At 35.9% G+C, this 21,383-nt stretch overlaps 2 protein-coding genes across 2 annotated transcripts; one reads left to right on the top strand and one right to left on the bottom strand.

The window, feature by feature from the left end:
- Positions 1-1,251: 1,251 nt before the first annotated feature.
- On the bottom strand, positions 1,252-6,161 carry LOC117636524 (probable protein phosphatase 2C 60). Its single transcript, XM_034371064.1, has 5 exons — positions 5,693-6,161; positions 4,760-5,210; positions 3,976-4,343; positions 2,918-3,154; positions 1,252-1,848 (listed from the first exon to the last, which is right to left on the bottom strand). The coding sequence occupies exons 2-5, from the start codon at positions 5,076-5,078 to the stop codon at positions 1,579-1,581; spliced, it is 1,194 nt and encodes a 397-aa protein (XP_034226955.1). The 5' UTR covers positions 5,079-5,210; positions 5,693-6,161; the 3' UTR covers positions 1,252-1,578.
- An 8,301-nt stretch (positions 6,162-14,462) lies between these two features.
- Positions 14,463-20,305, top strand: LOC117637828 (translation initiation factor IF3-1, mitochondrial-like). Its single transcript, XM_034372861.1, has 8 exons — positions 14,463-14,740; positions 15,023-15,113; positions 15,760-15,827; positions 16,083-16,178; positions 17,125-17,178; positions 17,993-18,061; positions 19,318-19,380; positions 19,474-20,305. Exons 1-8 carry the CDS (start codon positions 14,543-14,545, stop codon positions 20,188-20,190), a joined length of 1,356 nt encoding a protein of 451 aa, XP_034228752.1. The 5' UTR covers positions 14,463-14,542; the 3' UTR covers positions 20,191-20,305.
- Positions 20,306-21,383: the final 1,078 nt, after the last annotated feature.

Raw genomic sequence — 21,383 nt, 5'->3', positions numbered from 1 at the left:
GATTATATGTACCAAGCATCAGCAATTTTCTGCTACTATTATTTAAGTAACAATACTTGCCTTTGACATTTTGCGAGTGGAGGAAGTGAGGTTAGCATGAGGAAGCTTCTTATCTACTTCTTTTTGTGCCCTTAATTTAACTCAATTTTCATTTTAGTTTCCATCATTTTAGTTTTGACAATCTTAATCATATAATTATAGTTTGACTTCTAATCAAACTTCAATCGTAAACTACACGAAGAAATTCGATGTGACAATATACAACTACTACACGTCACGGTATTTCTGTCTTCAAATTTGTTACATTTGTAGGGCTTGATTCATTTATAAACAAAACTACACAGTGAAAATAACCAAAATAATAACAAAGATCAAAGTAGAAAACAGATCAAACTATTTTGAGTTTTTTCGGGTAAGAAATGTTTTGACTTATTAATGGAGGGATTGCGACCATGGGCCTTGCACAATTTCTGAGATGGATAGTGTTTTGCAGTTGTTATCTAGCTCAAATCCTGAAGGGTATATAGTAGTGGCATTGAAGGGTGTGCCTTGGTTGTCTAGGGTTAGATTAAAAAATGGCAATTAGGTGACACAAAATAAGGGTTTTTTTTGTATGTGAGTTGGTGGGAGAATATGCCCTGGTATGAGTCTGACAAGTGAGAGTAAAAGAGCCTTTCTCTCACCTCGTAACTCCCTACTTCCCTTTTTTCCATATTCATTTTGAAATTCTTGCAGGACCTGAGAACTTAGATGTATTGCACAATAGCTGTATAAATTGTATAGCAGCTACAGCTATAAAAAGCCCATAATTAAAAGCAGAAACTCCGGGATTGCAGATTTTATCAGAGTTTTATGTACAATGCATCAAAGCTCAGGTACATGGCAGCCACAGATGCTTCATGTTTCAAAAGCATTCATTCATATCCTCATAACATAATGTGCTATATTTCCGATTAGGCAGCAAGAGAAGCAAAAATGCTTTCTGGAACAGCTGATTATTAACTCTGGAAAACATGCAATAATATGTCGTCATACTTTGACACTTTCTTCATCTTAATCTCAAACACGAGGACTTTCATGCAACGAGATCGTTCCTGTGGCGATATCCCAGCCAACCACGCACTATCATGTAAGATAGTTAAAATACATGGCAATGCATGATAGTGGGCAATTTTCTGTCATGTATCATTGCAATATCTGTTGCATTATAGTGAAGGGCAAATATGAAATAAATAAATAAGAGAACAAACAAGCAAAGAAAATGGAAGCAAAAACTTAATTTGCCATGTCATACAATTTACAGATCTGAAATTCCAAAAGAAATAAAAAGCAAAACAAGAAAAGGATAAGAACAGGGTCAAGGAAATATAGCTATGATTACTGTCACCTTGAAGTTCTCTTCTCCAGTTCTTTTTGTTGTTGGCACAGAAGCTAAATGCAAGTATTAGATTCCAGTTAAAGTTACAGTGTACATTAAAGAATTGAAGGCCCGCTCCTTGTAATCTGTCTTGGAAGCTACCCCTAGTATTAACACAAGATAATGGTACAACAGAAAAACACACATGAGATACCGTTTGATCAGGTATTGCCAGCTTCCGTCGCTGTAGCATAAGGAGCCAGAGAATTAGGAGGCAGGTTGATTCCACCCCCTCTCACTGATATATTTGGGCACTTGCCCGAAGTAGCCTTGCTCACAAGGTTTGAGTCAAGAAACACAACGATCACAGTTATGTCATCATGGAAATGGCGGCGAACCCCACGGTCAATCTTCTTCAGGTCTGAATACCTCATTTCTCTCTTTTTTGCTGCTTCTTGCAGGGCAGTTTTCACCAGCCTCTTTGCACTTCCCTGCATGAGGTTAGCAAATAAAAGTTAAATTCTCTTCCATAGACGAATGACTTGGGTGAAACGTATCATAAAAAAGCATTGTTCAATAAAACATCCATAAAACAGATTGTTAGTATAGAATAGAGGCGGATTCGTATTTCTTTCCCCAAACCCGAAGTTATGAAACAGCAAATAATTTTAGGCTGGTGATTCATCAAACACAGGAGACACAAGGGAAAATGATTGGTTTTAGATGGACCGTGCACATAATAGAATGATAGCTATGTCTAGCAGCACAAGAGCCAATCCAGCTAAATTTACTTGGCCTAATTAGAAAAGTAAGAAATTTTGGGTTTTTAGAACCCAGTTGGGACAAGGTTGAATGATCCCCTGTATCAAAATGCACTGCCAGCTGCATGATATCTAAAAGGAATTCGAAACTAATCCTACAAAGACATGGGCTTACAACGGGATCTAAAATTAAAGCAATGACTTCATAGGAGGATCATTTCAAGTATCTCACAAGATGACATAATTTCTCCATATAATCCGCTGAGGAGGCATTATTTACAGAACTGGCTCCACTCTAATAGATGGATTCTACACTCAAGACACGTGGGCAAATTTTCTAATACATACAAGCATACATTCAATTCAATGTACCAAAAGATCATAATTTTTTTATAACTTGCAGAAAATCCTCAGTTCATGCTGATACAGATCATAACTATATCATGTCATACAAAGGCTCCTCCTGGTGGTGATATACGCAGAAATCATGATGACAAGGCAATCCTTTGATCTTAAAATAATGTACATAATTTTCTGTGAATCAAAGTTCTAGCATGGGAGATCAACTTAGAGATACCAGGTAAGTTTGTGCAGTCAAAAAGTTATTTTCTTCCCCAATATTTTCTCTCATTAGCAAAATAAAATATGGAGATATGAGTCATACATACACTAGCCGTAGTTTTAACTCATCAATTGCTTCCTGATTCTACTTTCAGATATACAAATAGTTAATCTATTTTAATGAATATAATCCCTTTATTGTTAGAGTACAAGTATAATATTGAGAAATAAATCTTACACTTCGTGGATGATTTTGAACTATGTCCACTGCTTCCTGATTGCTGAGGTGTTCCCAGAGCCCATCGGATGCAAAGATGATAAATTGATCATGCGGCTGCAATTGGATCGCTGAAATTGCAGGATCAGCGCTCAGTATCGGTCTTTTGATAGGGTCCCGAAGACGAAACTTGGAATACAAGGGCTCCCTGTTAAATTCAGCCTTTTTTAAATACACATCGCCAATAGATCTAGAAATCTGCAAGATGTAAGATTCCTAAAATCAGAGTCAGCACAAAAATGATAAAATGTATCAAGTCAAACCATATAATGCGTAAAATTGCAAGACTAAAAGTAAACGAAACATTTGTGTAGCATCGTAAGATGTACCATCAATGAGTTTATATTCATTAATGATAAGGTGTCGCCTATGAGTGATCGCACACCTTCTATTATATCTTCCATGGACTGATATTCATCGAGATTTGAGTAATGATCTACCAGAGCTATCACTGGTAATAAAGATGTGAAACCATAACAACTATACAATATTTTCACTATACATAATACATAAATGTTTGAACTTCATTATTCTTTCCCGCACAGCCAGAAACAATCTAGATGAGTAAAATTTTCAGATTATTCAAAGTATGGTAGATTTATATAGCTTTAGGAAGTACAAGATCTAGTTTGAGAATTTTCGCATTCTTGCTCAGCAAAGAAAGCAAGGAAGACAAATTTGGAAAGAGCATCAGAAGAAAACTTGATCCTGCTTTTAATCCCATATAAAATCATAAAATAGCAAACAAATGCAGCACAAATGTTGTCCTGAAAAGTCATCCTGAAAACGTAAATGAGGCCAACATACTCTTGGAGGAAGGGGGGTAGGGAAGTATAGTTAAACTGAAGCACTAGTATTAGGAACTTTTCAGCATGCACCATAGTACTATTAGATTACCTCAGAACATAAGTATTTACAAATACTTGGTCTTGGTGCAAAGAAAGTAGAGGAGTTATTTGAGTGGTATAGCTGCAAAGTACTAATATCAATAACCAATCCTGATACTGTAAAAGAGTTACCTGTATTAGGCCCTTTACACGCCATACATTATGCTTCAAAACTACAATATGTGGATCATCAGGGTGCAAAGACTGCAGCTCCTGTCTCACAGATTCTATACATGCATTGTGCTCTTGTGACAACTGAATAGAGAGCACTTCCCCTGTTGCCTTCACAACTCTCCCCAAAACAGCACGGGAATCACCAAGGTTAGCGATATAAAGAGTTCCACCACAAATAACACCAACAAGGCAGCATGACCCTACTGCTGCAATCTGCGGTTTCATAGGCCACTGCCTGGTAACTACGGAAAGAAAACCCTCTTCTGTTGCTTGAAATGCTTTTCGTATTACATCCACAGACATGGACTGCTGCTCCGAACTAAATCCTGCACATCAAGGAAATTAAAATTTTACAACAGGGAGTTTGTCTATAAATCTAAGCCCATATGCACCAACTGAATTGTAAAATTTACATTCCATACGCTACACCTTTAGCTGTGGATTCAATGCAAAACCCTTGGACTTGAACCTGCCTTTACGGCACATACTCAACTTAATTTGACCGAGACATCATTTTTTAAAACCAAAAAATAAAAAAATAAAAATTATCAACTCTGCAAGGTTCCACATCCTAACTGATCATTTTTTAAACCATGCCCTCTATTGTAAATTTTTGCCCTTCAAATCCCTGACCAATATAAACGCCAAACATAATTTCAAACCAAAAGCCATATAGCCAAAAAAGCTTGCTGAAGGAATCTAAAATGTCCAGAATTCCATCAAAAAGTCTAAATCCACTTACTCTTCAGATGCTGAAAGAGGTGTTCATTGATATAGCGTGATGTCTCTGGTCCACCATGCCCGTCATAAACACCAATAAAAGTACCATAGGGGCCAGATTCCTGCGTGCTCAAACTGCCCGACTCAAGCTGACTCTGATCCTCAAGTAAATTATTGGCCTGAACTACAGCCATTGAAAAATCACCATTTATGTGCTGGCCTGTGTCTTTGTACCACAGCAGCCCGTCTTGGCGACCCCCCGAATCTGCACCGGTATGAACATATCGATTCGACCTCGGCCGAAAACAGGACCTCAAGAAGTTCATCAACTCTGATAACATCCCTCATCTCATCCAAACAACCCTCCAAAATCTCCACATGTAAGAACGACTTTAAAACAACTCCCTCACCCCGAAATCTCAATTGAGTCTAGTATAGTATTGTCCTCTATTTCTCAGCTCAACTATTATACACTACAACAGACATCAACAGCAGAAATACAACAAGGTTAATAACTGCACAACTAAATATCTCTGTCTTTCATTTTATAGAAGCTGCACAATCAGAACCCAACAGATCAAAGGAATTACATTAAGAAGCTGCCTTTACAGTTAATTTCAGTTGGGAATTGCACAAAATACAGAAGTAATTAGGACCCATAGTCCCAAAACCCATCTTTGTATCCATTTAAAACAAAATACCCATGACCACATAAGCCGCTGGTAAATAAAAAAAATTCAACAGAAACTTGAGGTTTGAAAAAAAAGAGTGGTCAAAGCCACATTTTTTTATTGTTCAACAAAAGAGTTTGGTCAGCCATTTGGAAATCCAGAAGGTCTACCCATTCACATTGCTAAAAATGAACTTTCTGTTGCACAGATTCCAAAACCCCAATAATCACAAAAAAGCATTTTTCTTTCTCAAATATCGGCACCAAGAAGAAAGGGGAACTTACCCAATTCCTAATTTGACTGCCTCAGCTGGTTGAAACCGCCTGTGTGCTGCAGTTGAAGTTGAAGATCTTGGAAAGAAGAGAAGCTCATGTGGGTACGGATTCATTAGATCTGTGGATCCATGAAATCAAAACAAGGAGCAAGTTTTGTTTTTATATATATCAACTAGTGCTGTGGAAGATGATGAGATTGTTGAAAAAGCAGACAGAAGTGAATGGGAGTATTCAAAAGGAAGAGTCTTTGTGAAAGAGAAGATTGGGCCAATTGAAAGAATTAAAATTAAAACTCTCTCTTTCTCTCTCTTTTGCTCAGCAGACAAGCCCCATAAAAGACCAACAATGGAGAGCTTGAAGTCAGCAAAGCAAAGGTCCAGCTATGGGCTCCACACCACTATATGCTACAGAGAGAGAAAGAGAGAGAAGAGAAAGGAAGAGAGTCAATGAAAGTTAATATTTTGGACAATGATAATGTGTAGGAAGATATTATGGGCATTCCATGAACTGCAGCGCATGTGGCAACACGTGGAAAAGGTGGGGATTTTTATGTGACATGGAATAATTGGTGGTGGTAAAACTTGATTTCATTTGAGAAATTTGCCAAAAAGGAATTTAAGTTTATAGAAAATATTTTTTTGTGACACTATTTATGAATATAGAGTTACTGTAAAACTATTTAACAAAATAACATTGCTCTTGGCCTTCCCTGACTTTACTGCTCCCATCCCCTAAACTAAGCCCTTTCTATTACAAATCTATATAAAAAGACAGTCTAAAATAGGTGAAGTTTAAATCATTAGTTTATGAACTTTTCGAAAAGGATGTGCAAATTGATCGTTTGATCTTTTAATCATCAATCTCTACTAAGTTGGAGGAAGCCGAATTAATAAGATTTGTATTTGTTCAACAAAAAACCATACTCCCTACCCTTTTTCTTTTTAGAAAACAATAGAATTGTAGCACAGAATTGTTGTACCGCTTAAGGTGACTGTGCTTCCAGGTTACTGCCGGGCGGAGTGACGGAGTCCGCTATTTCTGGTTGTTCACGCCTTTAGAGTTTTGAAGTCCAACCCACAACAAGTTTTTATCCCCTACATGCGTGACTTGAAGAGGTGCGGGGAAGAGGACCAATAGGGTGCCAAGAATTCCAAATGTCAGACAGAGGTATCTAAATTCAGAGGTGTTTTACTATGCATCTTTTGGGTGATCATTCTTTCAGAACAATTTTGGAGCTTCCCACTAATAATGCAAATTGCACAAAACAACCTCTGCCCATTATTTTTGTACATCTTACCGTCATATTTGTAAGTCTCCTTTAAATTCATGTGTATTTTGGTTTAAACACCATTCGTTTTCTCAAGTGAGGTGGTTGGGAGGTCGAGCTGTGTGTGCGTGACAGATTCGTTAGCTGTAAAAATATTATGAAAACTACTTCGACTAACAGTCTATCACACATTTTTAAGAAGATAACATTATAAAAATTACTTTATAACATCAATGATTGACAATCAAACACGCATTTGTAAAGAGGTAAGTGCATGTGCAGAGTTATTTGTGAATTTTTTGCAGTCATGAATCATGATATCAAGATTAGGCTTTATGTAACATTTGTGTGGATGTAGTTATTGCAAAGCCTAATTCTTAGGGCATTGTCCTGCACATATCGGACAGTGTCCTACACATATTGGATTTTCTGCTGAGGTGAAATCCACTTCATCCTTTTGTGTTCATAGCCATCTATTTTTGGACCCTACCTTGCTCGAGCCTACCACATGCTTCACATAGAAGCTATTTCTTCAGGGTAGGAATTCTAGCATACACAACCCCCCTCCTCTCTTCACACACACGTGTACAAATACTCTTCCCCAAGTGGACTTTTAAATCCTCTTGCTTTTCCTTTTGATCTCCTTCTGTTCTTAATGAAGCTCTTGTTTGGAAAAGATTTGTTTTTATTCTCTTGTTTCATGAGAAATATTTTCTTACCAGACTGTCTCGTAACAAAAATACTTAAGTTGTTACTTGATTGTATAGTTCAAATTCACATTGCGACTACATAATCAATCTATCTAGCAACGTAAATTTGGCAAGATAACATTAGCCTTTGTTTGATATAACAACGTTAATATACAAAGGATTGCTACAGTTTTGATTATAGTGAAGGAAAAGGTTTTTGAGAAAGGAAAAGGGAAAAGGGAAAATGAAAACTGAGTGCTTGCTAACGTACGCACATAGCACTAGGTGATAAAATAAGGGTTTGTCATTTTCAGGTAATTGGATAAGATGGCATGATCCACCAACTAAATAATGTTTGGTTTCCAGAACTACTGGGTCCATTTGCAGAGGTCATTTTGGCTCTCCATAGCAGAAAGTTACAGTAACCAGAAAAACAGTGCCCTTTATTTTCTTTTTAGAACTTGTTTTTTTCTATCCATGGACATCCACATGACTTGTCACATTCTACTCAATGTTGGTCCATCTGTACATCTTCATTGTGTCCTGGCACCATAATTTCATTTGTGCCTTTGTTTTGTCCTGGTGGGTAAATAAGATTAGGAAATGTGTTGCTCATGGTGTGTCGTTGGGTAACTCTCAGTTGATGGGTTGAGCGATTACGCCGTTAGCAGTTCTCATTTCGCATAAAGTAAATATATCACTTTAAGTAACTAGTTAAGGACCGAAATACCTTTAATCCAAACTTAACAACCAGTTAATCAATTGGCCACTTTAAGTAGTTTGAACTGCTCACTTTTCCACTAATTAACAAGATCTTGTTCCTTTTTACCATATAAGATATGCTTCTTCCCAATATGCTTTTTTTTTCCCACAAAACTGCCTGCCTTTATATATTAATCTACACGTTTTTAAGGAGGACCAACCATTACTTGTTAAAAGGGGATACAAATTAGGCACTAGTTTCATGCAGCAGCCTGCATATGCTACTCAAAAACGATTTGCCACAAGACCTAACTTTCATTAAACTATTTCTTCCACCATCATAATTAGCAACTGTTTGACAAGTTTGGCATATGAATAAATAAACTATATCCACAGGAGTTTTGCACTAAAGACTACAGATGTGGCAGATTTATTCATTGTGGGGGCACCTTTTAAATGTCTATCTCAAATTTCATATAATCTGAATTTGGCTCATATGGTCATAATTAGTCAAACTCGGCTTCTGGTTAAAATTTCACCACATTGCTCTTTCATGGTCAATAGCAAGTTTTCATGACTAGAGAGGTAGGGTAAAATGGCAATCAATGGGTTTTCACAGTGGTAAAATAGAATGGCTGATAAAGACACATGATCTCCTGCCTGTGCTAAAGACACAGAAGACTTTCTCAGTTCCTCCTGTATAGGCCTCTGCTGCCTTCTGCAGACAGGAACAGAAATAAGATGATAGAAAGAATCCAATAACATTATTTAGCTCAGTAAATCTTTTTTTTTACACTGCATATTAGGTTAAAAACCCAGTAGTTAACAACCCATCAAATTTTACAGTCTTGTAGATGATTTCTTATCATACACTCATTCTAGAAAACCATATTGCCATATTCAGTGTTTTTGTTTGAGATCCAGATTTCCATTTCAAACCAAAATATGAGAGATGTAGCAGTATGGTTTTTACTTAGAATATGACATGAATGGATGCAGATAACCCTGTAATCTGTTGAGGTTCATATTTCCCTTTTTCCTATTAGAAAAAAAATCCAGATTTCCCATTTTTGAAAGAAAAACTTAGTTGCAATGGACATAATACTGTTTTTTTATTCCCGGCCAATAATACTACGCCACGTGGATGTGTCATCAAGTATGTCATAACATTGTTAATCGGGAATAGCAAAACATGCATATTAGGCCTGCACCATTGACTAGAATCTATTACTGCACTGTGCTGATTTGTCTCTTTCTCTTTATCTCAACGCAAGACCAATTAGTTTGATCCTGGAAGAAGCCTTCCCCAGAATGTGTATGCTGCACAATTATTCAAATCCCTGCATTCTGATAAACCTTCTTATATATATATATATATATATATATATATATATATTGAGATAGGCATGCATGCAATGAAACACTAACAGATAAAGTTAGATAAAAAGCAAAGAGAGATATGTCCCTTTACCAAACACTTAAAAATTCAATGTGTCAGAAAAAAAGAGGAGGACAGGCCAATCTCTATGATTAGAAAAGAATGGCTTGAAAACCCTCATTAAATTTGGTTCAATCAATCCCAAAGATCCAGGGCCTTGTATTGTATATACCAGTTGAACAAAATATACAGAGGTGATGGATGGAGAAGGGACAGAGCCGTACAACCTACAGAGAAAATTGACAATCTGGAAGCTTCAAGTTGTTGTGCCATGTGAAGAAGAATAGGACATCCTACCCTCTCTTTGTATTGCAACCCTTCACACTAAAACCAACTGATTGCTTGCAAATAATTTGAGAATCCCTTCAAAAACATGGTCCTACTTTGGATCTCCATACCTCTATGAAAAGAAAGTACAACAATCAAACCCATCTGGTTTTGTCATAAATGTATCAATTCCAAGTTGATGGGTAAATCAAGATATATTTTTTTAAGCAAACATGTAGTTATGCCAAATCTGACTTTTGATAAGGCTTTTGATCACAAATAGTAAATTGGGTTCATAAGGCTGTTGATCAATCAAAGAAATCAAATTCAATGACAGCAAAAATGTAATGACCTATCTATCAGCTATGAAGTCTTGCTATGCCTTGTCCAATATCCCAACCACCAGATATCAGCAATATGGATAATGTTCTTCCGAGTCCTGGACTCAAATCTATATAGACTGTCATGTCCCAAATGGAAACAATGAATCTGAGAGAGACTAGGTTCTGCAGCATTAATGGAGTGGACCATCTATAGTTTGGTTTTTTTTTTTTTAAATAAAAAAAAAAAGTTATGTATATGTATTATTATTCTTGCTTGCTGGTTCATTGAACAAGGATTAATTATCAGATTATGCCTACTTATGCAATTAAGAAAAAGCATGAGATGGGAAGAGCTTGTAGCTGAAGTGGTTGAAAACATTTATCCCTACATTCGAGGTCTTAGGTTTGATTACTCCCTCTCCAAGATCACTCGTATAAAACAACCCTAAAGCCAACCCTGAATAACTCACACTAGGGTCTCTGCTATTCAATTGGAGCAGATGAATTGGAGCCCTTTTGGACTTTTTTGATTGTTTCAATGTGGGTGAGAATTGAATTTGATCCCACATCCATTTTCAATATAGTTAGCAGGACCCAATTGACCAAACTCATATTTTTCTTCTTTTTTGACCGTAGACCCTACCCTCCCTATCTACAATCTCTGGGCCAATCTGATTGGATTTTGATGAACTTGATTCTCTTCTGTATACATCATTTTGACCACTGACTTGGAATGTATAAACTCTTTTTTCTCTCCAAACTCTCCCCCAACTGCCCTATACCAGTGAAAGCTTAGTTTTGAGCTCACAACATGTGAAAAAAGAAGAAGCCATCACTCTTTCTTTGCATGATGCGTGATGTGTCCTCCAAGTAAATTAAACCATGGATGATGTATGCTGTGACATCCACATTGCCTTAATTTTAGGGAATTAATTCTTTTACATTGGAAAAAAAAAAATTATTACAATGGTCAACTTACATGCATAATGAATTATATATATGCGCATAAAAAATGCGATGAATTAGAAAGAAAGTAATAGAATTTTAAATTTGGAAATCAAAGTTTTTTATTTTTTTGGGTTTGATTTTGTGCTTAAAAATTGATGTTCAAGGTCAACAAAGAATCTTATATAGGATCATTATTGATATTGTCTGGATGGTAGTATCTGTGGAGGAAAATTTAAAATCATTTGGTTCAAAATCAGTCGTATATTGATGTTTAAGGGTCTGCAGATACGGTTGACAAAGGGTGTAACAATAAAGAATAGACCATCAAACTGAAACACATAGAATTGAGTTTTCGAAAGCGATTTTGAGAAAAATAATTCAACTCTTTTTTTATGTTTATTTTCTTTATTTTTTCTTTAGGCATAGTCTGCTATTTTCTGAGCAGCTTGTTTAAGTTTTATACTATTTGTGCTACATACATTCTTGAAGAAGTAATTTCTGAACTCTTTCATTTATGTTAGTTGGAAAGAGTTAGGCTCGAAACATCTGCGTATCGGAATTATAGTAAAGGAGATTGATACTCAATATCAACCAATCACTCTTCAGTCATTTAGTTAAGCACTTAAAATTGCAAGGTGCAAAGTCATTTTCGAACTTCAAGTGGGCAGAGGGAAAAAACAGAAGTCATTATCAAATATGTTGGATTTGATGTTTCATCAAAGACTGAAAATCCCATATATTATAATTTAAAACAATAGATATACGATCATGTGTTGTAATGATGGTGCGGGTCGGCACTGTCTCTTTGGATTTAAATTTAGGTTAACTTAACACCAGATTGATCCCTGAGACTGAGAGGAGTAGCCCTCCTATTATCAATTCAAATATCTATACTAGGAAAGGTAAGATCTGAGGCAAATCGTATTGATAAATAATTGGGGTTTGTTTCTCTATATAAACACTTTTCTATTTGTCTAGACTTTGACGACCGGCATCATAATATACATCCACAAATTGCAGTTTAATACCGTTAAATATTATTGTTAAATAACAGTTCAAAATTATAAGAACAGAAGAACGTTGAGAGACAAGTGGTACTGGAAGGAAGAGTGAATCGAATCTAGGACCTAAGATATATAGGTGAATATTCTTAATCACTTGAGATACAAACTCCTCGGGAACATTGAGAGTTTGAATATATTAAAGTTTCTTTTTTTAAATCGTCAAAAATGATAAATTTAAATGCTGTGACGTTAATAGTTATTATAAATCTTGAAAAAGCTTATGATAGCAATTATGATTCACTATTATTGTTGGATGTGCATGTACATACCCTTTTCTTGCTTTCCTTTTTCCTCCCACTCTCTCTAGAAGGAAGGAAGAGAAAAGGGACAATGTTTGAAATTATAAAAGTAGCCACAAAATATAGACTTGGGTATTTCTTAATTATTCTCTCTAATTGGCCCATCACTGATAACTTTGATCCACTCCAAATGTCTTATATGGCATGATCTTGGATTAATACATGGTTTACATAATAATTTATGATTCAAATGATTAAAAAAAAAAAAAAAGCAGTCTAGATACTTAACTTTTGGCTTCCCAATAATTCTTCTAGAGCCAGAACATGCATGTCTTATATGGGATTGAATTAGAAACCTCCTTTAAAAATAAAAATAAAAACATAATAAAAAATCTTATTATATATTTTAATAAAGGTGTCATATTTTAATATTATTATATATAAAATTTGAGAAATAAAAAATAAAAAAACTTTTGGAAAATATGTTAGAAATTAATATTCGAATTAAAGTATTATTATTAAAAGGGTTTAGAGCCATAAGTTGAACGTAGAAAAATTAGCATAAACAAGTCATTTTCAAAATTATTGGATGTCGTGGTGGGAGATCCACCTAATTAATTAAGGATATTTGTTCTTTTCTCAGCTTGCTTGCTATTGTGCAGGTAGGTGAGCACTGATGCTGAGAGAGTGATTCACTTGGACTATAATCTCGGCAGAGTTAAAAGCTCAATCGAGTTTCAAGTTTGACAAGCAAACTTAAATACAATGAAATCAAATCACTTAACACGTGTTATTATGAATTATATATTTGACTTTGCAATTTTAGTTGTAATCAATGACGGACCGAGAATTTTATTCATATAATATTAATATGGAGACGTAGTGCACTGCGAGCTAAATTGCTGAAATTAATTTTTTGCTATGGACTATATTTGACAAAGTGAGGGCTAATACTATTAATAATTATTATGTTTGGATGAATAAGTTGTATAAATTTGAGAATGAAAGCTTAACAAAATGAAGTGTGGGTAGATGCTTATAGTTGGCCTAGCATAGGTTTGCCAGTGACTGTAAACCATGTTAAATCATTTATATATATATTTCTTTAAACATTGTTAAATGGATCGCACTTTTGTAACTATATTATTATGTAAATATGATCGGAAAATGTAAAAGGTTTAGAAGTTAAATGGTTCAGAGTGTTCGATATAACCTAATGAGACACATGAACTATGATTTTGCATAGAAATCATGATATGATTTGGACTTGAACACAAAAGAGTTGACTTATGGGTCTTGATCCAAATCCATATTTGACATTCCCCCACCTTTTCTTGTTCCTAACCACACAAATAAGGTATCGACCCAAAAAAAAACCACACATATAAGGGACTTAATCCTTACTCACTCACTGAGCTTGACATCAAAGTTAAATAAACCAATTTAAAATCAATTGATATGCAACATGCAAATTTGTTAACCCAAGAAGTAATCTTAACATTATATTGTTTCTTTCCCACACATTATCATTCACAAACAAGATTATGAGGGGTTTGTGGCGAGGTGTGAAATGAAGAAACCGATCAATATGGCTTCTGACCCAAGAAACAAGAAAAAAAAAAATCAATAGGGGAAGGGAAGCTACGGATCCAGTAAGGATGTTTGGGCCTTTTTCTCGGCCCATTATCCATTCATAATTCAGTGAGTTTCTACGATTGAGCCTTCGTTTCAGCCCAAGGTCCCAATCTAGCCCAGACTTGGAAGTTTTTTTTTTTTTTTTTTTCCTCTCCAAGACGAGAACCCACCTTGAATCCCCTCCCCTGCTGGCTAGGTTCCCTTTTTGCCTCTCTCTCTCTCTCTCTCTCTCTCTCTCTCTCTCTGATCTCAATGCCACAATTTGATATCTGAAACCAGAAAAAACGATGGCATTTTGGGGAAGAATCAGCCAGTCTAAGCTAAGGCAGTTGTCCCATCATTCCAAGACTATTCCTTATGCTGCTCTGCTCAACCCCACGGTTTCACATTCGAAAGCATGTGTTTCAGAAAATCCATATTTGATCTCTCACCGCGGACCAACTGATTTTGGCAGTAAAGTTAGATTCTTTGCTGCTCCAGTCAAGGTAATCATTTGGGCATGGCTATTTCATTATCTGGGTAATCAAATATTTTATGTAAATGGTTTAGGGTTTGAATATGTTTTTTTGGGTTGATTTTATTTTGTGGGTTGTTTGGCTTATATGCGCTATATAGTAATGAGTTATGAAGACATGATTAAACTGAGGTGGCCATTGACATAATTTGTAGGCATTGTGAACTTGTTTTTCACTTTTTGGAGTGCCTCTGTTTTTGAAGTAGCATATTGAATTTGGGTTTCTGTTTGGGTGTGTATTGTTGATGTTTAGTTTTGTAGAAAGAAGATAGAGAAGGCCGCGAGTGTTCCACGATTGAATGAGAAGATTGAAGCTGAGTTTGTTAGACTTGTGATGGACGAAGGTATTATCTTTTATAAGTGATTAGAAGTTTATGAGTTTATGTCTATCCACTTTATCACATGTGTTTAAGTTTTGGAATTGATATTAAGAAGTGATGCACGCAAACACTATATTAGGTGTATGAGAAAATGATGGTAACAATGTAAAAATAAAAGGTTTTAGTTTGGATGTGAATGCTGTTAAATGTTAAGGAAACTGATAGAAGGAAGCAAAAATGGCATTCCGGCCAAGTGGTGTCTCGCTGAAGATGTGAGTCTGTATTTAATATTATATAGGGGGGCATGAAAAAAGAAAAGGAAAGAAAGTAAGAGAAGGAAAGGAGTATCAACAAGTTTTCTTACCATTGATGACAGAAAACTAAGAATTCCAGTTAATCACAGCTAGTCTTGTAAATTGGCGGTTTGAAGCTGCATACTTATTGGGAGAGAGATAACAAGTTTTGAGACTTTAAGTCATTGTAAAACAGATGGAATGCTCTGGTAGGTACATCTTGGTGGGCTCATGGGTATATGACTAAAGTCAAAAGGAGAAGGAAATAAAAGAATCACTATGTTATGGGGTGGTTTCAATGAAATGATGAGCTGTTTTGGGGTGACGTATGAGTGTAATGGAATTTATTAGATGTCATTCTGATTATAAGTATGCAGGGCATTGTATTGTCTCAAGGAGTGAAGCTCTGGAACGCGCAAGGAAACTCAAGCTTGATTTAGTTGAGGTAAACTTGTTTAATCATGTAACCATGCCACTTTTTCTGTATATTAATGATTTTGTTTTTCTTTTCTCATATATTACTAAACAAGGGGGTTTTTTCATGTCACTTTCTCCTTCATTTTTGCTATGGTATTTTTAGTCCAGGATGCACACTCTTGTAATTGCGATGAATATCTGAATGGTTAACTTAAATGGGAGTTATCAATTAGTTTACTTTTTGTATGGGATTCATCAATTAATTTTGCTGTATTTTTTACAGGTTCAATGCACGAGTAATCCTCCTGTTGTTAAAATCATGGATTTCCATAAAGAGAAGTACAAAAGAGTAGTAAGGGAGAAAGAGCGGAAAATAAAGGTAGGTTTGGTGTATATTTGTGCCTTGTGGCTTTGGTGTTGAAATGAAAAATCCTCACCAGTAGGAATTATTAAAAGATAAATCTAGTGAAACTCATTTACAAGGAATCAAGGTGGAGGACTCTCTCTCTCTCTCTCTCTCTCTCTCTCTCTCAACTATAAACTAATGCTTCAATTTTAAGATGGAAAGCTTTTAGAAAATTAGACTACCAGGTATGAATTTGTCTTTACTGTGGTCACGCTGCACAACAATACATGTCAAAAAATGCAAACTAAGTGGTTGAGTTGGCTGAACAATGCAACACTGAGATATGATGCGGTTTGAGCCATTTCTTGGTGCATTAGCTACACCTAGGCAGTTTGTAGGGTTGTCAACTAGGTGATTTGAATGGCAGATTCTCAGTTCACAAATTGTTAGGAAATTTAATAGAATAAAATGAAATCATTTTATCCAGGTATAGATTTGGATGAAAGTGTTGTGAATCAACATGGTGAAGTGCATTGCTTTCTTATTTTTATCCCTATTGCTTATAAGTCAGTTGGGTTTGGGGGAGAGCAAAATATCCCATATTCTCAATAATTTACAATTTGCTTCACTAATCTTATAATGGTCATGATGATGCTAACAAAACAGGCATCAGATTGATAACATGGGCATGATAATTCCAATCTTTACTTTCTGTAGAGTTAAATGAGCATTAGACCTCACATATAATAGATGTAAATATAGGACCGTAGTTTTAAGTTGTTCCTATTGAAAACCTATTGATGTAATATAAGTAAACTATATACGGTCCATGGTAGTCAATTCCTTTCCCCTCCTGTTTTTGTTTTTAGTCTTCCTCAGCCTTCCTGTGATGTCTTGGTAGAGTTCTTTAAAAAAAAAAAAGAAAAAAAAAAGAAAGAATGTGCTGATAATGTTTTAATCAGATTTTTAATCCATGCAGTCTGACAAGACCTTGCGATCAGAGTCTAAGGAAGTTAAATTCTCTCCAAAAACTGTAAGTTATATCTTTAGTGCACTGTTCTTCATTTCATTCCACCATCCATTTATACATCTTCAAGCCAATGTCATTATTCAGATTAAGGGAAAATTGAAAATATTTTGTAAAGAAGGGAATTCTCATCAATAACCGCAAAGATTCTGAATTGAAAACTGGTCAAGGACTCAAAGAACTAACTGATAACATGGTTAAATAATATTTTGTTTTCTTCACTAACTCAGATTATCATGTTGCAAGGGATTGCTATGTGAATTTATTTGTGGTGCCATTCTGGGTTTCCTGAGAATTTCAAATTTTCATTTTACCTAGTGAATATCTCCCTTTAATCTGTTCGCTCGGTTTATCTCTTTCCCACCCCTCCTTCTCCGTGTGTAATTGTGTAATTTTTTGTATGTATCTAAGAAAGGTGATTTATAGTAGAGCAATAGTTCCCCACCTGTGCGGGAATTCCTTCCAGCGTTGAGCATCTGGAATGTTGGGTGTCATTGGTCAACTCACTAACCTAACTGTATGGGTTGCTTGGAGAATTTTTCATAGTATCTTCTGTATTTATAGGTAACTTTAAACAACAACTAAGTAAATGGTTTTTTCATGCTTTATATGTCATGGTGTTCATTGCACCTGGGATATGTAATATGTATTGGGTATGCTAGTCATCTTGCTGGCTGGACTATTTCTGGGTTTTCTCATTCTATTTTCGTTTTCATTTCTGGATGAATATGCTGATTATATTTCGAGTATCAATCTAGTAATTTTATGATTTAAATCATTTTGGGGTGATGTACAACATACATACTGCTTCGGATTACAGGAAGCAAAGGACCTAAGGATGAAAGCAGATATGGTGAAGAGATTTATGGAGAAAGGTTACCGAGTGAAGGTACTTATTCCATTCGATTAAATAGTTTTAATAATCAATGGATCCATAATTGTTATTGTTAGTACATGCTGTCATGAAATTATTAGTGTTTCCCTGGTAAAGGCATAGTCACAGCTTGCTCCTCTCTTTCTCCCTAGTCTTCGCTGCTGCTTTCTTTTGTTTCTTACTGTCTTTTTCTTAGACTGCATGCACTAACACTACAAATTGCTACCGTTACCTTTTGCATAAGAAAATTTCTATTAGACAATTCTATTAAGAATCTCACACCCTTCATTTGATCAACCAAAAAATACTCAAGATGGTCATTCACGTTATCTCCTTCACTATTATTCTAAATCTCCTGAAACCTCCGCATCAAACCTCAACTTTCTCTAATCTTTAGAACTTGAACTTGCAATCTTCTTAAAATTTTGCCTGCCCCTATGGACTTGTCTGCAGCATATGCAATCTGTCCGCGCTGCCTAACGTCAAGATAGGATTGATGTAAAACTGAATTTGCATAAATTTCTCAATGCTATGATTCAAATGATTGTATAGTCTCAAGGTTTACGGTTAAAAAGAAAAACACTTGTATAGTTTTAGGGAAAGGACTGCTCAGTTATCTGTGGCCAACGTTGCTTTTGTTTTCAAATCTGTATTTTGGGCCAAGGGAGGGGGAGATGGTTGGAGAGGGTTGGCTAGTTTCTAGGAACTTTCTGCGTTGGATGATGATTCTGTATGTACCGCTCTCTTTAGTGCAGGAGTTCAAGTGAGCTTTTGGCATTGGGAGAGATAAATGTTGCAATATTTTCATGGAATTCATATTTGCTATGGTAGCTAGTGGCTTCTATTCAGGTTATCCTCAAATTGTGTTGTGAAAATAAAGAATTACTTAGCTTGTTCATTCACGAATTCTGTTGATAGTGAACTATGAATGCCAGATGGGGTTTGTTTAGCTTAAACTTTAGACGTTATTTTAACACAACAAACTTTTGGAAGAGTTTATATGAACTTTGAGATCAATTTTGCCCTCTGAAAGGAATGCCAAAAGCTAGATCATAAGCCATCCTAGAACCTAGTACTGTATTCCTCACTATTTTGTTTATTAGCCCATCTAGTTCATATGTATGCTTGTCAAACGCCTTGTAGATTCATGGGATAAGTAGTGTTGTATTTCCAAATACGTCTGTTTCATGGATCTATCCACAAAATCCTTCAATTAAAGTAATCAGAATTAACTAATATTTACCTAATTGTGTTCTACGTATCTGAAACAGTGTACTGCCACGGATGCTGAGGATAAGAACTTGGAAGCATTGTTTGCTCCTCTCACTGTGTTGGTATCGTCAGATACTCTTTTGTCATTCTTTTGTATTCATTACTGTTTGTCTTCCTTTTTTCCTCCCACTCTTAACTGTAGCGACCATTTGCAGATAGAAGATGTAGCTCTTGTTGACTGGGAGCCGACGCGGGGAAAAGGAAAAGAGGCATTTATAATCGTCAGGCATAGGAAGTTTGGCCCATCAAAGGGGGCTGGAAAGAAAACGAAGACTGAAGAAGAAACTACCACTGATGTTCAAATGAAGGGTAGTGATGATGCAAATGCTACTACTTCACAGCGTGATATTCGGATAAATACGGTGCCTCAAAAAGCTTCATCGCAGTCGGATATTAGTGATTCAGGCTTATTGCAAGCCACACCTACCAGAGCACACACAGTTCCACTGCCACCGCGAGAATCTTCTGACGGGACTCAAAATAGGTACAGAAACGATCCAAGGAATCCTTTTCCACCAAGAGGAATGGATAATAGGCGCCCTGGAATGAGAGAACCGAGGCAAGCTCAGACCAATGCCCCTGTATTTAGAAACTCGACGCCTCCTCTTAATGATATCCCCAAGCAAGAACCATCGAGTCCTAGTGCTCCCCGTACTACGGGACCTGGTTATGGGATCTTTAGCAATCAAAAAGGTAATGCTCCTCCTAGAGATGGTGTAACGGACAGGGTCCCAGCAAATTCAAACTCACCCAGTTCAAGACCTGATAGTAGCCAAAGACCAGGCGCAGGCATTGATAAGGTTGGCGGATTCGGGATCTTCAGTAGAGAAAGCTCTGGTGAGAGCCCAAACAGGACATTTAAGCCGAACTAAGGATGCTGAAATAATATTTAATATGTTATGATGATTATTTCAGAAATATCTTACTGTATGGTGCTTACGATAATTAGTCATTTTATTCACCAATTATTTTGAGATGACCATAAAATTGATTTCTCCTTCAAATTCAAGTTTTTCTGCCTTGGATTGAAGGGGTCAAACGAATGTTCATCTAGGCGGCTAGTGTTCGGAAAATTGACCTAGGTGGCGCCTAGGCGCTAGGCGGGAGGACACCACCGCAATTTCACCCTAATCATTAGGCGGTGCCTGGGCAGGCAGGTCGGGTGGCTGCTTCTCTACTCATCAGAAAGAGGAGAGACAAGGGAGGTAGAGAGAGATGGGAGGTGATGGAGGCGGAGAGATAAGAGATAAGTGAGGATAGGGTTCGTCCAAGAAAAAGGTGAAGATAGGGTTAGTGAAACGATGTGTTTCACTTATGGGCCTGGGCCCATTTACTAAAACATAACCTAATTATGTTGGCCCGCGTACTAAAACATAACCTAATTGTGTTTTTATTTCAATCCTCTGATTTATATCAAAGTATATATCATATGACTCACATATATGCATTCTTTAATATTAATTTTGGTATAAATTTATAATTTATAATACAAAATAATATTTTTTATTATTAAAAAACGCCTAGCCGCCCACATAGGTCTCTCGATTACTCCTCTAGACATGTTATATAGTTTTGGTACTGCATTTAAAATTATAGTGGTATTTTTTGTTTTGTTTTGCTTGGATAACATCGGATGGTTTCACATTCTTTAATGTGCCAAAAATCTGCAACTGGAGTTTTAAATCAATAAAATTATCAAGTGCATTCCGGATGATTTAATTTGAGTGGTTGGTGCATTATCCTAGCAATTAAAATTTGACCAAATTATGATTCTAGTTGTTTCATTGAAATCCCTGCAATTTCAATTGTCATGATTTAGTTCATCTGATTTACTAGTTAATGTAGTTTGAGGAAGATGACTTACTTTTGATAAATATTTTTTGTTGACATTATTAACTTTTGAGTGACATATGTGAGGGTAAATTGCACTTATTGGAGGTGTAAAAACACTACCAGCATTATAATTTGAAGTTAGTTGATAGTAGTTCAAGTGGTTAAAAGCAATTTCTCCACTTGGTATCATATGTTCGAATTTCTCTCATTCAATATCGTTTTTATAAATAAA

This window comes from Prunus dulcis, chromosome 8 (assembly GCF_902201215.1).
Source record: "Prunus dulcis chromosome 8, ALMONDv2, whole genome shotgun sequence".
Classification (NCBI taxonomy): domain Eukaryota; kingdom Viridiplantae; phylum Streptophyta; class Magnoliopsida; order Rosales; family Rosaceae; genus Prunus; species Prunus dulcis.
The sequence above is the reverse complement of the archived record's forward strand: the minus strand, read 5'-3'. Positions and strand labels throughout refer to the sequence as shown.

What these genes read in the sequence shown, in the direction of transcription:
- LOC117636524 (XM_034371064.1), bottom strand. Translation starts at nt 5,078, where the DNA reads ATGTTATCAGAGTTGATGAACTTCTTGAGGTCCTGTTTTCGGCCGAGG. An exon ending in CCTCTTTCAGCATCTGAAGA is followed by an intron (nt 4,344 to 4,759) that starts GTAAGTGGATTT and finishes CTTGATGTGCAG; the next exon opens with GATTTAGTTCGGAGCAGCAG. An exon ending in TTCAAAATCATCCACGAAGT is followed by an intron (nt 1,849 to 2,917) that starts GTAAGATTTATT and finishes AACCTCATGCAG; the next exon opens with GGAAGTGCAAAGAGGCTGGT.
- LOC117637828 (XM_034372861.1), top strand. Translation starts at nt 14,543, where the DNA reads ATGGCATTTTGGGGAAGAATCAGCCAGTCTAAGCTAAGGCAGTTGTCC. An exon ending in TCTTTGCTGCTCCAGTCAAG is followed by an intron (nt 14,741 to 15,022) that starts GTAATCATTTGG and finishes GTTGATGTTTAG; the next exon opens with TTTTGTAGAAAGAAGATAGA. An exon ending in AGAAAGGTTACCGAGTGAAG is followed by an intron (nt 18,062 to 19,317) that starts GTACTTATTCCA and finishes TATCTGAAACAG; the next exon opens with TGTACTGCCACGGATGCTGA.